Source organism: Anneissia japonica, unplaced genomic scaffold, assembly GCF_011630105.1.
Source record: "Anneissia japonica isolate Jap-2015-1 unplaced genomic scaffold, ASM1163010v1 scaffold287858_len863314_cov180, whole genome shotgun sequence".
Lineage (NCBI taxonomy): Eukaryota > Metazoa > Echinodermata > Crinoidea > Comatulida > Comatulidae > Anneissia > Anneissia japonica.
The window spans coordinates 230100-246397 of NW_022693771.1; the positions used below are offsets into that span (position 1 = coordinate 230100).

Genomic DNA, 16298 nt, shown 5'->3' on the forward strand with positions numbered 1-16298 from the left:
TGTTGCCCACCCACTTTAACAATGGTATATTCCAATTGGGTGGTTTATGTCCTGGGTGGTTTATGTCCTACATTCTTAAAGACTGGTATACTGCCGAGAGTCTGGAGAAATGGCTAACGATTCTCACTTTCAGAGGACTAGTATATTCCAGAGTATACTGCAGGTAATTAATCTTAAATTATGGCTGTGATTGCTAACCATATATAGTTGAAGTGTTGTGAGTAAACAATCACATGGGCCAAGAATTTGCTATGCCCGGATATATGAATTTCAGGTCTAGATGTTAGCTGAATTATATTAAAAATCTAAAATACTTACTGCCTGTTTGTATTCAAAATCATATGCATCAACCATTGAGAGCATTAAAATATTTTCAGTTTGGGAATTCCATGCCCGAAAAAGAATTAGGACTATGGAAAACTTTTTTTTAAATTCACATATGCCTGAAATTCACATGCATAAATTATTAAGCGATTTGTACATACAAATATGCATTTTATTCAACATCGATTAGAGTACGGACATGATGATGATGACACCCTATAATATGTAATACAATCAAATAAAAAAGAGAAAAATATTTCGTTAATGAAAAATGTCCAAACAAGCTCCCTCTATGTAATACAATCGAATAAAAAAGAGAAAAATATTTTGTTCATGGTTGGCCTGAAACAGTAAATGGAGCCATGTGATGGCTAGACCTAAGCTTATTTCTATTTACTGTCCAGTATAGTAAATAGCAATGAATACTATTTCCAATATATACCGTAAGGTAATGAATACTATTTTTGATTGAAGCAACCACTAGCTGTACAGTAGTAAAGAATAGGCTAGGCCTAGATCTGGTTGTGACTTGACAGCTCAGCGTGAGAGATCGTCGTCACGCATGGTTCTCCAAATTGCGACTTCTATTTTACTGATTTTACTTGTGCATCAAGGCCTATGGCCCGATTATTTTGATAAAAACCTGTCACTTTTAGATTTCATGTTCTAAATTAACATTTAGAACATGAATTTTTTTGAAAATTTTGGTTGGTTGCGGAGGGCAACACAACATTTTTTTCTGGCCTAATGTGAGAAGGCATTCTATTAAGATCAAGTTATGTATACTTACAGATATTCAATATCTTTTAGGTCATCTGGGATGATCCATTTACTCCTTTTGACTACTTGGCTTCTATATTGACATTTGGTCCAGGATGAGATATTGCCAGTACAATGATAACCATACCCACTACTACTGACCACAAGTTGGCCATTTGTGCATTCTGGACAGTTCTCCAAAGCACCGAAGGCCATTCCATCAGAAACATAATCAAGAAGCTAAAGTAGAGTAAATTAAAAAAAAACATTATAACATTATTAGCAGTATGTGGTGTTATAAAATTTCAATTTGTTATGAAGCTGTAAATTGGGTATTTAAATTCGGTTTTGTCTATGTAGCTTAATCAAGGAGTAGGTAAACAAAATATTTGTTTGGTGCAAAATAAGATTAAGGTTAGAAAAATAAAGTACATGTGCTGTTAAGGATGGTGTTCTTAGGGTTCATACCTTTGACTCCCCACTAGGAATATCTTGGTTGTTTGCAGTTAACAGATACTTCAGATTTTCATTTGGAACATGTCGATATAACTGATCTCGAATTTTCCACAAGAACTCACTTTGAGACTGAAAGAAAATATTTATCAACTTTACAATATAACTGATGAGGTTATTTATTTTATTTATTTATTTATTATCCCAGCCAAAAGCAAACATAAAATTCACCACTTACAGGAGGGAACACAACAATCAAACGGATACATAAATATAATAAATGTGAAGAATACAAAAACAAAAATATATACTAAAAATAATATAGTACAAATAATAATAATAATAATAATAACAACAACAACGTGATAATATCAGATTAAGTGGGCCTAATATGTAAAATATTTCTAACACTGTTACAGAACATAGAGAAATTATCACTAAAAATATCAATATCAGGATTCCTTAAAACAAGAGAATTATAAGCTAAGCTTAATCTACTATAATGAAACTATTTTTAAGCGTGTTAAGTCTACTAAAGGGAATATGAAAAGTAGGATTATTTCTAAGACGACGACTGGGGACTAAAATTACTTAACAAATCACAATCGAAAAAAGTATTAACACATTTATATAACAACATATTAAAAAACAAGATCAAAGAACTGCCTACGAGACTCCGGAGATTGAATGTAAGGAATGTTATGGTTACGGTTGTGGCTGATGTAGCGCAAGAAGCGATTATGTAATCGATGAATACGTGAAGCTTGGGTTTTGGAAATAGATATACTGAAATAAAGATGTAGTTTAGTTTGACTGTCAAAGTTTTTGCAATTGCGCCACATCAGCCCAAGCAGTCTATTGCACTTGCCAACAAGATATCAACATAAGAAAAACTAAGGGTGCTATCAATGAAAATACCAAAGTCTTTGTGTGAATGAACCCGATTTATGGGATTGTCATTGATTTAATAATTGTGCTTTAAAATATTCTTTTTTAACGAAATAGATAATATATTGCACTTTACATGATTAAGGGACATACCCTTACATCAAATTAACAAATCCGTCTACAAGTTGTACTGTACTAAGAATATGGAATGGGTAAGAAAATGTAATCATTGGTTACTGATGATCACCATACACAGATAAAACTTAAAGTTGTAAAATGTGGTTGCTGCGCATTCTAATATTTAATGTATCAATACTAACTTTAAGTTGTTTTTCTTCTTTGCTTAATTCCATCTTTATTTTTTTCTTGGGAACAGAATCTGTTTCATCTGACACTTTCCTCTTACTGTAAGAAAAAAATAGCAAAATTATACAGTATTAGCCCCTGAATAATTAGCTTACATTAGCAAATGCAGCTTAAAGATCTAATCATATGGCTATGAAAAAAAAATATATATGATGGCATCTCTAGATGGCCAGAATTGGCATTCTCAGATTTAAATTTTAATAATTTCATTTTTCTCCACTTGTTTTAAAAGTTTAAATTAATCAGGGGTCTTGGGCCAGCTTCCCCCACCCCACCCTTTGAATCTCCCACTGATCTGGATATTGAGCTTTCTTACAGTAATACATTTAATTTTATTTTGCTACAAATAGTGATATCTATCGACACTGACTTCTATGATACAAATATGAAGCAGTGAAAACACGCAAATATTATAAATTTGGGTTATTGCGATGGGTTTCTTTCCAGGAGATTCATGCTTACTTGCAGGAGGTCATTCAGCATTCCGGGAAAACCCACGAGTTGCGAGAGACTTGGGACCCCTGGCCTATATACATTTTTTTTATGTTAGCATTTAATAATCTGCTAAAATCTTATCAAAAGTCAATTCAGTTTAATACATTACAGGAATCCATATAACATGAGCTGAATGTCAATGTCATTCAATGATGTATCCCTGAAACCAGCTACATGATATTTCAAAAAACACAATTCTAGGCAATTTTACAATGTATTTCCAAAAAAAAACCAGAGCATCAAAGATACAGTAGACCACTTGTTTAATTACTCTTTGACACAGCCTAAAAGGTAGCATGCACATAATTTTACGTTGTAAAAATAATACAATACCAGCAAATAAATGAAATATTTGTAACCGTATAATTCATACTTTAAAGACTATTAAAACAATCGCTATTAACCCAGCTATCACTCAATGTTTTTAATACAGTTTTTACAGGTTAATTTCATAGAGGCAGGAGCTGGAGCATAGAAAGTTTTTGTTATTCGCAGTGGGTACAAAACTATCCATGACAAGGATATCCAACGGGACAAGGGCTACAGAATTTTTATTATGTGATTTCAGTACATCACACAAACAGCATTCTTGAAACCTTAAAATTAAACAAAAAGCCTAATATTAACAAGGAAGCAGCCTACAGTACCCTACTCACGTCATGGCATTAGCACCAACATTTGTATGATGGATACTCACTACACCTAGAGCTAAATTTACTTGAAAATTTGTTGTCATGCTTAAACCAGTTAAAAACAACAGTTTAATTTATTTGTATCATACATAAGTGAAATAATTATCGTGCAGTACAAGATCCATTATGTGTTCTAATATGCTGTACTCATATTCTAAGGTGCGGATTCATTGAAAACCGTTCACACCAAGTCTCACGCAATCGGCGCAAGTCTCACACATTCGGAGTCTGTCTCACGCTCCCACACTTACTGTAAGAATCAAAATCTCACGCATAAATGTAATATTGCCTACAAAAAAATATATTGTAAAGCTCATTATTTTCGTGGCCCTTTACTATGAAATATTTTGTGGTATTTTAGATTCACTATTTTACAATTTCTAGTTGCTTTTTTAACATAATGCAGAAACTGTTTCTTAGTTGTAAAAATTAAGGGCGTTGAAAAAAATGGCTTTACAGTATACCGTATATGACACTGGTGGTGCATCCAGAGGTGATGGAACTAGGGGGTGCTGTGTTATGGAAAGTAATGTGTGACCGGAAATGGTCTGCAGTCAGTTGGTTTTTAACATGCACCAGTGATGTTTGAGTACAGCAACATGAAACTATTTATGTAATGCATGAATAAAGTTCGGGGTTTGTCGGGTAGTGAAATGATTATTGTACATTTAAGTGCTCCAGTTACTAAATTACGGTGATTAATTAGCGAAAATATGGAGACAATTATTTCGAAGTTCAATCTTTCCAAGAGGAGATGCAAATGCTTCGTGAAAATGAGTACGCCGTAGTACTCATTTTCACAAAGGAATACACGCAACTGGTTAGCTAACATGCAAATGTTACATGAACACCTGGGAAGGAAGGTGCAATATCACATTCTAGCATACGCCTGTACTTTAGCGTGGGGGAGGGGGAACGGTTAAAGTATAAGTTGGTTAGCCAAATGTTCAAATGTTACATGAAAACCTGGGAACGATGGCACATCACGTTCTGTTGCCTAGCTTACTGATGTAGGAAAGGTGAGGCTATTTATTAGTAAGACTAATACCCATTTCACACTGATGCTATTTTGCAAATATTAACAACTTGTAACAAGTTGTAACCAGGTTTGGATGAGTGTGAAAGCAAATCCTTTCTGAGATTTCACAGGGGTCCCCTGAGTTACCTTGGAACAAAAACAGACCATCGCGACGCCTGTTTTTTTCCCCGAAATCTTCCGAGTTGTTGTTGCGCATGCGTCATGTCCATATTTTGACCTTTTTGCAGGCTGTGTTTTTTTTTTTTTGTTTAGTTCGAACGAATGGCGGTAGCGATGGAAAACGTATCAACATTACTACCATTTGTTAATAGGCCTAGACCTAAAATCAAAAGAAATCTCACTAAATTTCACATGTCTGATGTAGAAACAATCATGAGGCTTCGTAAAATACGCCGACAGCGAATCATTATGATGCTTGTCGCACTGATTGCCACTAACAACAATGGTGAGCTACAGGCCGGTGGCCCGAATGCGCCTAGCTAGCCTAGGCCTATCTTTCTCGCCAGCTCGACTACAGCAAGCGAGCTAGGAGTTGAATTTGTTTTACTCTCCGAAGGCTAAGAACCATGGAATAATTATAATCTTGTTAATTCGGTACCAGGCCTAGTTTAGTAGTTGATATGTAATTTGGACAACCTACAACTAGCCTAGGCCTACTACTAGTACTACCCTAGGCCTCTAGGCCTAGTCATTATTCTTCCGAGTTTTCCCGGGATTTCTCATGGTTTGAAAGTGCATGTGTGAAACGAACCAAAGATCTCGGAATATCAAACTTGTTACAACTTGTTAACAATTGTTAAAAGTTGTAATATTTTCTGCTAGTATGAAATGGGTATAAGCCTAAGTAGACAGTGCAATTATATGTGATAGAAAGTACACTTTTGAAAGAAATAAATTAAAATAAGAAGAAAAAATTAACTAAGAGTAATTCAGTTGCAGACGTACCTTGTTTAAGTATTACACAATGCTAACATTGCGGCTCTTGTAGCCCTAGCTAGACAAGGCATCCATGTGCAAAGCAGTGGTGTTTATCGATGAAAAAAGCACGCCGGGAAAGTTTGCCTTACCAGGAAAAGGTGATGTATGCATGTTAACTATGTTGTGAGTGTGACGTTACCAAAAAATAAAAATTTTCTATTATAACAATAACTACAAGGTTTGTGGGCGTGAATTCCTTAATATGAATTAAGGGTAGCACCATCTCCTTGCCATACAAATTACAGCTCCCACTGACGTCTCAGTCGAGAAATACGGGTAGCTGAAGTCTTTTTCTCACAAATCTATTTATGTCTATTAAAATATCGTAAATAAATAATTTTACAATAACACAAGTCTACAGAATATTGGATGATACAGGATATTGGACTGGATGCTACAAAAGCAACACACGAGAATTCATTATTCAAATTACGTTAGACAGATGATTCCCCAACTAATTGAAACTTATGTTAGTTATACAGGAGTTCCCTTCTTTCTACACCCCCTCATGCAAATATGTAGACCCACCTCACAGCCTCAAGAAAGGCCGTCGAAGGAGGCCTTTTTGCGAGTAATCTATAAATAAATTGTTTTATTACTTGCAACTGAGGAATATCTTTACTTGGTGGCAGAGGCTTAGCCAGCGGGCCATCCGGCCGTCTTTTGGACTGCCAACAATTATTTACGTTTGATAAAAACAACCTTTCTTGATTGCATGTACGTTGTTTTCATACTAATATTCGGTGGGGATTCCCAAAAATGTAAGGCTTAACCATTGCCTACCCAGTGAAAAGTTCACTTACAACACACATCGTGTTAAAAACATTTATATCCCGCTAGAAAATGGACTTTTCTGAGTCGTCAGCAATGCATGCACGTGGCTCTGCAAATAATTCGGTTCCCTGACATAATATTGTTGGTGTTCGTAACCCTCTGGTTATAATTAATTCATGAAATACCGTAAAAAAGATTTGTTGTTAACGTCACAAGTTAAATTTTATTAGTCAACAAAATACAGTAGGTCTACAGTAGGCATCTCTTTATTCGGAGGACCTAGTGTAGAATTTGCACTAGACTAAGGCGAGGGATGAAGATGCATCTGCATAGAAACATTATGTGACTAAACCGTAGCCATGCGCAATCTATGTCTAAAACTGAAATATCTTTGTGATAGCTAATTCAACACTATTCCTTTGAAGGCAAAATTCCAACATTTAAACACCTTTAAAAGCCCTTATGTTTGGGAGGGGGCGTGACCCCGAGTGGGTGTGGCCCGTCCATTAGTTCAGGGCCACACCAACTGGCTTCTATTTTGGACTGCCTATTTCGTTTTTCAGACTAAACCCCTGCTTTGTGGTGTTCTTTAAAACTTGTTGTGGAAAATGGAAATATTTTTAATAAGGCCAGTTAGGCTCTAATTGACTGTTTTTAGCTATTTTGACCTTGTCACTAAAAAATTGTCCATTGGTTTGTGAATATATTTATATAACATAAAGCGCTAGTCAACAATCCGTATAATATTCTCATCACTGCAGCAGTATTTAGCTACAATTCTACTAAAATGGCTTTCATAGAGTACTGTACTAAGATACTGTAACAACAAAGCAGAGAGTGCTGATTCTTATTTCATCTTTAGCCGTCCTAGTCACATTTATGAACCTACTGTTAAGTGACCGCCACATACTGATATGTATTTTGGCTAAAATCGAAAGTGAAATTAATACTTTAACTGTCAGTTTATTATATTTTGGTTTGTCAAGATACCAAAATTTACCAACAGCTTCATACTTACGGTGTCAGTTTCTTCTTCAAATCTTTCTGGTCATCTACCTTCAGTGTCTTATATCCAGACAACTGCTCACCAGAGTATGTATCTTTCCAACCCATCTCTTCCAACCTGTCTGGTTCAATGAAGCATTCTACATGGTGCCACAAATCAACAGGCCCAGGGATGTTCTTCTCCGCAGCTCTTTCATAGTCCTTCTTTGAAATACGGATATCATCCTAAGCATGGAATCAAGTAAAAGAACTTCCAAATAAATGTCAAATAATCACATGAATAATAAGTGTATTAAAATATTTTTACAATAAGATGATTAATTTTGATAAAAATGTATAGTCTTAATTGGAATTTCAACTCTCCTATCATCATTGTGCCAAGTGGCAGTTACATTCATCTTATTTCTTCTTTTATACACAAGGATAATTTTTTTTTTTTTTTTATATTGGGAATGTTTCTTCACTTCAATATCATCACTTAATTATCACTTGTGGAGGTATTTATCCATCCATACCACTTGTATAACACATTTTGTCATTTTTATGCTTGCAAATCATTTGTTATAAGATCAAAACAAGCATGAATGTAATCCAAGTAGTAGGTGGAGCATAATGAGTGAAGTATACCTTGGCAATTTTCTCGTCACAGGCTTTACAAGTACTTCGATTTGACTTCGCATATTCAACTGCAAAGTCAGCTAGTTCTGCAGCTCCACCTTTCTTTCCCTTAGATTTGCTTGCTGTGCCAGAATCAATTCCATTTAATTTCTCTTTAATTTTCTGTTGATCATCCCAACGGAGGTTATCAAAGCCACCTGTGTGTGATAATAGGTAAATTTTGATGTCATCAGTTCCAATGTTTTTTTCCTATTCTAAACCATGTACAATTTCTTTTTTCAGTGCATGGTGTGCTTAACATTTTTTTTAAATTGTGTGCAAAAGGTCAAAACAAATTGTACAATGTATCGTGCACCACAATGAATAATCCATGCTAATGTTTTTACACCTAATACTGTGACACATGTCTGCAGAGAGTGCCGAGAGGTCAGACACTCGGCCAATCGTCGTTTGTTGACAAAATTGAAAACACTATTACAAGGTACCCAAAGAAGGTCACTTCAAGTTCAATATTACATATGAAAAAATAATTCCTTGAATCAATTTATCTAATCTAGGCGTATATCTACGACTCAAGAAATGAATTTAGATGTACTATGATGAAAATAATTACAGGATTTTACCTGTCCGCACTGACCGAAAAAGTGATTACTGTATTCTCTCGGAAAGCCTGAAGAAATTTTAATTTCTCTGACGAATGTCTTATCAGAATAGTAAACTCATGATAATTTTGTCAAACACAATTGAATATTGATTCATCATACTACTGTACATCATTTCAACTGTAGTGTTAGCACGAAATTGCAGCAAAAACCTACATACGCACAGCTATATAGAATAAAGTTATTGTCTATTCCATCACAATAGGTTTATAGGTTCACAAAAGGTTTAAACTGCCAAGTTTTTCAATGTTGATCGCAAACTGGTTAGAAAATGGATTCAAAATTTGTTTAAACTTGAAATGCTTTCAAGAAATTGCCCAGTGAAGGAAGGCAAGAACGGTACACGGGCATTCAAGAGGACCACCTGAAGTGGTCTGATGAAAAGTGCAACGCGACATTGGTGTACAGGTCACAGGAAAAGCGGTCAAGCATGAGTCGTTGAGACTACATAAATTAAAGGGAGTTCATAAAACAAAGTGGGATAAGTTGTAGAAGACCAACACACAGTGCTCAACTTCTAGGATTTTTAACAGAGTGGATAGATTTCTACACTAAGTTTTGAAAATGAAAAGACCGAGAGAATATGATCATTATTTATCGCAAACATGGAAAAAGTTCATTAAACAAGAAAGCAATATTTGAAGCTACTGTTGCAAGTACCAGGCATGAAAAACAGTGGATCACGTTTACTCATTGGAGCCTACGCAGATGGGACAAAATGCCACGTCTTGTGTTTCTTCCAGGGAAGCAGGAAATCCTGTCAGTTGTATACATGTGCGGCTCCCGAAAAAAGAGCTGAGCTGACAAAATTTTGGCTCTGTAGGATATGGAGTAGAAACATAAATGACACCTATTGGTGTGAGACGCATTTTGTGGGAACCTCACTAACTCGGTTAAAAACTTGTTCGTATTAAGCCTTTGAAATAAAAAATGCAAGACCATATGATGATTGGTTGGTTTAGTGGGGCGATTGAGAAAACATCGCAAAGCTGGACCAAAACCACTTCTCTGAAGATTACCAAGTTGACAGTGATGATGACGATGAGTCATCTGAAGGGTTCAACACGAAAGATATTGCAATGGATGAGGAAGTAGTATACAATATTGAGTCTGGATGCTGTGACATTGTGATTAGTGAAGGGGAGTCTGAGGTCGGGAGCTTGCAGGAAGAAAGTGACTTGAACTTCTATAATATAATGTTGTTATTGACTGTTAGTGTTACTGTTAATGCTGGCATTTTGGATTGTACCTTGATTAAATTAAATTTATAATTTATACATGCATACATTAGAAATGAAAAATATGTGAGGGATGGGTTTGGGAAGGGGGAGGGGCGCGTCTCAATTCCAAAAGGTAGGGGATACAGGGGGCGCATTCCCTAGAAGCTTTAATTGGGAGAGTGCACATATTATTTCTCTAATGTAAATATTGGAAGTTAAATTTTATGTCTTGTTCACTCCTGTTGGTTGCACTATATATGGCAATAGCAATTGAATGTTTATCTGCAATATTTCTTTAATTACCTCCCCACCCTGCACCATTCCGCAAAATAATCACTTGTCTGAACAAATTAATATGAGTGTTTTATTGCTCGCCTGCCATTTTCAAATCACAAGGCCTGGATCTGGAGTAAGCTCCGGGCCTGGAATAAAAAATACTTTTGTGCCTTCAACCATGAAAATTATCTTGATCAACTGCCTCCAAGACCAAATGTTATCTTTACACTATTATAGCAAAACAGTAGTACATTTTGGTTTGGAGCAAGCAAAAATAATTTGCAAGTAAATTACACAAAAATACGACTATAATGAAAGAAAGACTAAGTAAATTTTAACACTTAAAAAAAGTTATTTTCTACTCTTTAAAATGTCAATGAACCAATTACTTGACAGGAACATTTAAATGGAGAAAATATTGAAAACATTTGATTCAATTCATTTGGTATGTATTTATGATACAGGGAATGCATCTTAATAATTAAATTTGCGATGAACTTAAGTTGTCTGATTATTAGATTCTGACATAATATGGCAATTTCCATAACATTGGACCACTGGCATCTAAGCTACTAACTCCATATTTTTCTTTGATAACATTTTCACTATTCCTGGCAGGCCCGTAACTAGGATTTTTTTAGGGGGGGGGGTTCAAATTTGGAAAAAGTGGAGCCTTTTGAAGATGTTAACGACCAAACAATTGCACTGACCACATAAATAAGAGTTCCATCTTGAAACTTGTATTAAAAGTTGCTACTGTCTATAAAGATTATTTGAACAGGATTGTTTTTTTTTTTTTTTTTTTTTTTTTTAGGTTTAAGCAATCTTCTTTCGAGACTTTCTTTTTTTGCCATCCAAGCGGAGCCAGCTAGCAAACGGCGGGGTTCGTCCGAACCCCCCCCAGTTACGGGCCTGCCTGGGTACCAGTTAACTGTTTCAGTTGTAACTCACTCTCTTCCTCGATTATCGTATCTTCCTACCACTCATGCTGTTTAACTCTATTACTTTTTTCATCACATGCGCTGAATTGTTTTCACTCTCATTAGACACTACACCCACTTTCATCACTTGCAGTCTACTGTCACTGCTCTCACCTTCACCCATTTGAAAGAATCATGCACTCTCTCATCATCAGGTAAAGTTTAACTGTCAGACAACAAGGTGCTTCATGCGTTGGTCAGCCTGTTTACTTTCTGTCGTGCATGTCTTTTTCTTTCCCTCTCTTTTCTCAAAAACTATCCTTGCTTTATGGGGTAAATTTTTATTTAAGCCTCATCTTCTTCTGCTTCTCTCTCTCTCTTAGAGAGCAGCAAATTTCTTTGTTAACTATGGAAAATTTAGAACAAAGATAGAGTTAATAGATCTCAATTGTAATAATTTTGTTGGGCCAGTAATCAGCATAAGGATAGACCTTATTCTAAAATATGCAGATGGATAAATTCAGATATGAACGATTATCATAGAAGAGAGATACTTCATTATGACTGAGGCCTAATGTACTTTAGTGGCCAATTTTAGTTCACCATCCTAATTTTAGACCACATATCACAGAAAAATAAGAGTGCTAAAGGCCTGTCTACCTAGACCAAAATCACTTTAAAGCAAAGAACAGAATGAACATCACTGCATATTTATTTTGATTTTTTTTTATTGCACTAAATATAACCCAAAAGAAATATAAAAGAAACTTATACCAAAAACCTATCATCACTCATGTTTCAATATCAAAGCAGAATGATGCTTTTTTCAAAGGTTTTAAAATCTCATTTGATGAAAGTTTTCAAATTTTGTAATAATAATCGCTCATGCACAAGCTACATTATGAGAACACACATGCCAGTATATAATCATGCATGAGCTACACAGTACAAAGGTATGTGATGCTGGGCCCTGAAAGAACAATAGGCCCAACTCTGTACTGAAGAAGTCTCCTACTTTTAAAGAATAATAAAATTAAAAGTAAAAAACAATTAAGTGTCATTAGAGAAAAGGCCTTAGGTTTCAAAACCAATATTAAGAGTTACAGACGTACCGTTACAGAAATACTGTACATTAATAATATTTAGATTCGTATGGTCGAAATTTAAAAAAAACTAAATTGGAAATTCCAAAACCTACAATATTAACAGGTAGTTTACAATGCAAAAAATGATAACAGCATGTATACTAACTATCTGACTCCTTTGTTTGCATGATAGTGAAAATGGTACCTTTCAGAGTCTTCGAAGATGAAGACTCTATCAAAAAATGATAATTAACAAAAAAGAAAACATGATTATGTAATAGTTGAATGCACAAGCAGCATGATCCTATCACAATATGTGATCATGTTAAAATTCATGAGCTGCGTGATAAGGTGTGTGTGTGTGTGTGTGATGCTAGGAACAGCAGGCCTACTCCCTGTACTAAATGAGTCCAATACTTTTACAGGATAATATTAAGTAAAAAAAAATTTTAAATTAGCATTAGAAAAATGGGTGTAGGTTTCAACACCTCGAAACTAGATTAAGCCTTACAGATGTACCGTTACAGACGTACATAATAATATTGAAGTCTGTAACGGCCAAAAAAATTGCATGGAAATTCCAAAAACTAAATTTAACTGGTAATTCACAATTCAAAAATATGATAGTGTAGCAAAAAAAATTATAGTAATAATAATTATTAAGATACTTTAAAAAAACAATTTGTCATTATTTTGTTACGGACATATACAAGTACAATAAGTACAATAATTTTGTAAAGGTGGAAATTTTTTATTATAGAGAATATTACTGTTTATGTTTATACATGTTAAGAAACATTCAGACTGAAGACCTCAGTATAATATATAAAAAATTGAACTTAGGTGGCTGAAATATATTCTTTTTTTAAATATTCATGCAAAAACTGAAAAAAAATATATGAATAACGTCAAAATTTAGACATTTTTATCTCTTGAACACTTTATAAATTTTCAAATAAAATTAAAGTTCTGAGAAGTTCAACTAATTGTCTTTATATTGATACCACATTTTATATATAAAATTCAATTTGAAATTTTAATGCATAGGTTGACCTTTTTGCTGGAAATTCACAAATGCATTAAATTGCGCTGTGTAGAAAAAAAAAAAAAAAAAAAAAAAAGTCGCGGAAACAAAAAATCATTTACCATGTCTGCTCTACCTCAGCTAGTAGCCAGAATTAACAAAAACTAACCGCAATCATAATTACAGTGCAAAATTGTTAGCCATATCATATCATATAGCAAATCATAGGTCTATCACGGAGGTCTTCAATTCAATCGTATCGTGAAAAAATGGATTCCGTGCTAGAACGAAAAAAAAAATACCATCACAAAAGATTGCACCTCTCTACTGCCTGCTCTCCTAGTAGTAGTACTAGTTAGTCTTTTTTAACATCCTAAATGGAATTATCGATGAATGCGACGCCACTATGAAACACCACATAACATGATATTTAATTAAGTTACCAAAAGGGCTTCCCCAAAAAAGAGAAAGACCACTACCTCAGAAGGAGAGTATGTTTCACTAAAAAAAAAACTTTTTAAAAAATGGTATTTCAGTGGTGATTTTGAAGTAGTGGAGACCAATGAAAACATTTTAAGTGAGATTAGATAAAATTTTGCAGTAATTATTACAAGCAAGTGGTTAATGATCGTCGATATTGATTTTGACGACCATTGCCGCCGGCAGTAGTCCCAACCTCACCTCCACCGCAGGTTGTTATAATAAATAGTAAACATTTTTATCTTTGTCGACATTGTTTTTGCGTTGATTCATTGATTTATTTTGTTATTTATTTATCCAACCTATTTAGGTATGTTGATTAGGTCTCAAATAACACAAAAAAGCATATTGGTAACGTTGGAATGGTGGCAGATGTCCGCCATCTTGAATTTAAAAATGGCCGCTATTTTGAAATTAAGTGTCCATATCTTGACAACAGCATATCACAAAAACTTGCTTTTGGTCTCAAACTGTAATATAAGTTTATATTTGCTCTACTAAAAAAGTTCACCAGAAAATGACCGGAAATGTCATTCTGACCTTTGGACTTATGATAATTAAATTTCTATATCTCCATAACTGCTCAACATAGAGACTTGATTTTGGTCTCAAATTGTTCAGAATATATAACTTTATGTTTGCTCGAATAAAAATTTTTCCTCGGTAAATGACTGGAAATGACATTTCTGACCTTTGACTAATGTTAAATAATTTCTATATCTCCATAACTACTCAACATAGAGACTTGGTTTTGGTCTCAAATTGTCCAGAATATGTACTGCATGATTATATTCGCTTTAAGGCCATGTAAAATAAAATAATTGGTTAGCATCCTTTTGGTATAAAATTTCATGGTAGCGACGGAGGTTTTTTTTTTTCTCGTCGAACATGAAAAACCAGCGTCAGAAGGAAAATTAGCAAAACAAAAAAGAGGAAAACAACAGAGGCCAAAATTGGATACAAGAAATCATGTAATTCATCTATAGCCAGTAGATAAACTTTGCCTATGAATAACAGTCATATTGAAATCCCTATATTATGAAGTTTTAAAACATGCAACACTGTATATGTTTTACAGAAATGATGATATCGATAATAGGTTTATAAAGCATTCCATCCTCTAAGTGGCGAGTGTAATTGCTTGGATGTGAAATTAAAAATAAAAATAACAAAAGCAAAATAAGGAGATTGAAGTTTGTCATAGTCGTATAATTCTCTATTGTCCATTCATAAACAGAAATGCAATTTTTGAACTGGCATTTTGTACAATTGATTAAAAACAATGGGCCTATACAGAGTTCATGAGTTAATATTTGTGATTGTTTTATTCAACAACTATACTAGAGAGTATGTACATGAATGATAATACTCAATAGTGAATAATGTTAATGAGTTTGACTAGTATCATGTGCTACACTATGTTTATGCTGAGAAACACTTTGACATCCAGAGGTGACGGAACAAAGGGGTGCTGTGTTATGGAGAGTAATGTGTGACCGGAAATGGTCTGCATCAGTTGGTTGTTACCATGCGCCAGTGATGTTGGAGTATATAGTACAGAAAGATGAAACTATTATGTAGGCCAAATGAATAAAGTTCGGAGTTTGTCGGGTAGTGAAATGATTATTGTACCTTTAAAGCGCTAGCTAAATTCATAATTGTAAGCTAAATTACGGTGATTAATTTAATTAGCGAAGATATGGATACAATTATTTTGAAGTTCCTCTTTCCAAGAGGGGATGCAAATGCTTTGTGAAAATGAGTATGCCGTGGTACTCATTTTCACAAATACACACAGCTAACATTATGCCAATACATGAACACCTGGGAAGGAAGGTTCAATCACGTTGTTGCCCAGCAAACGCCTGTACTGTATGGGGAAGGGGGGGGGGCTACTGATGTACTGTGTAGCGGATGACGATGAGGCATACATAATAAGACTAGGGCTAGGCCTAACTGAGACAGTGCAATAATATGTGATAGAAAGTACACTTTTGAAAGAAATAAATTAAAATTAAATTTAAAAAAAAAACAAAAACAAATAACTAAGAATAATTCAGTTGCAGAGGTATCTTGTACGTATTATACAATGCTAACAATGCGGCTCTTGTATCCCTAGCTAGGACAAGGCATCCATGTGGAAAGCAGTGGTGTTTGTTTATCATGAAAAAAGCACACCGGGATTGTTTGCCCTACCAGGAAAAGGTGACGTAATCTAGCTTATGACGTATGCATGCTAA

General features: G+C 34.6%; 1 protein-coding gene across 1 annotated transcript in view; it reads right to left on the bottom strand.

Moving 5' to 3' along the window:
* LOC117100893 (poly [ADP-ribose] polymerase 1-like) overlaps window positions 1-16298 on the bottom strand; it is a 144769-nt gene that overhangs the window by 118119 nt on the left and 10352 nt on the right. Inside the window, exons 3-7 of the mRNA XM_033240724.1 lie at window positions 8401-8588; window positions 7787-7998; window positions 2745-2829; window positions 1552-1668; window positions 1115-1323 (exon numbers count right to left, since the gene is read on the bottom strand). Coding sequence (XP_033096615.1) covers window positions 1115-1323; window positions 1552-1668; window positions 2745-2829; window positions 7787-7998; window positions 8401-8588 — 811 coding nt within the window. The remainder of the gene's footprint in view (window positions 1-1114; window positions 1324-1551; window positions 1669-2744; window positions 2830-7786; window positions 7999-8400; window positions 8589-16298) is intronic.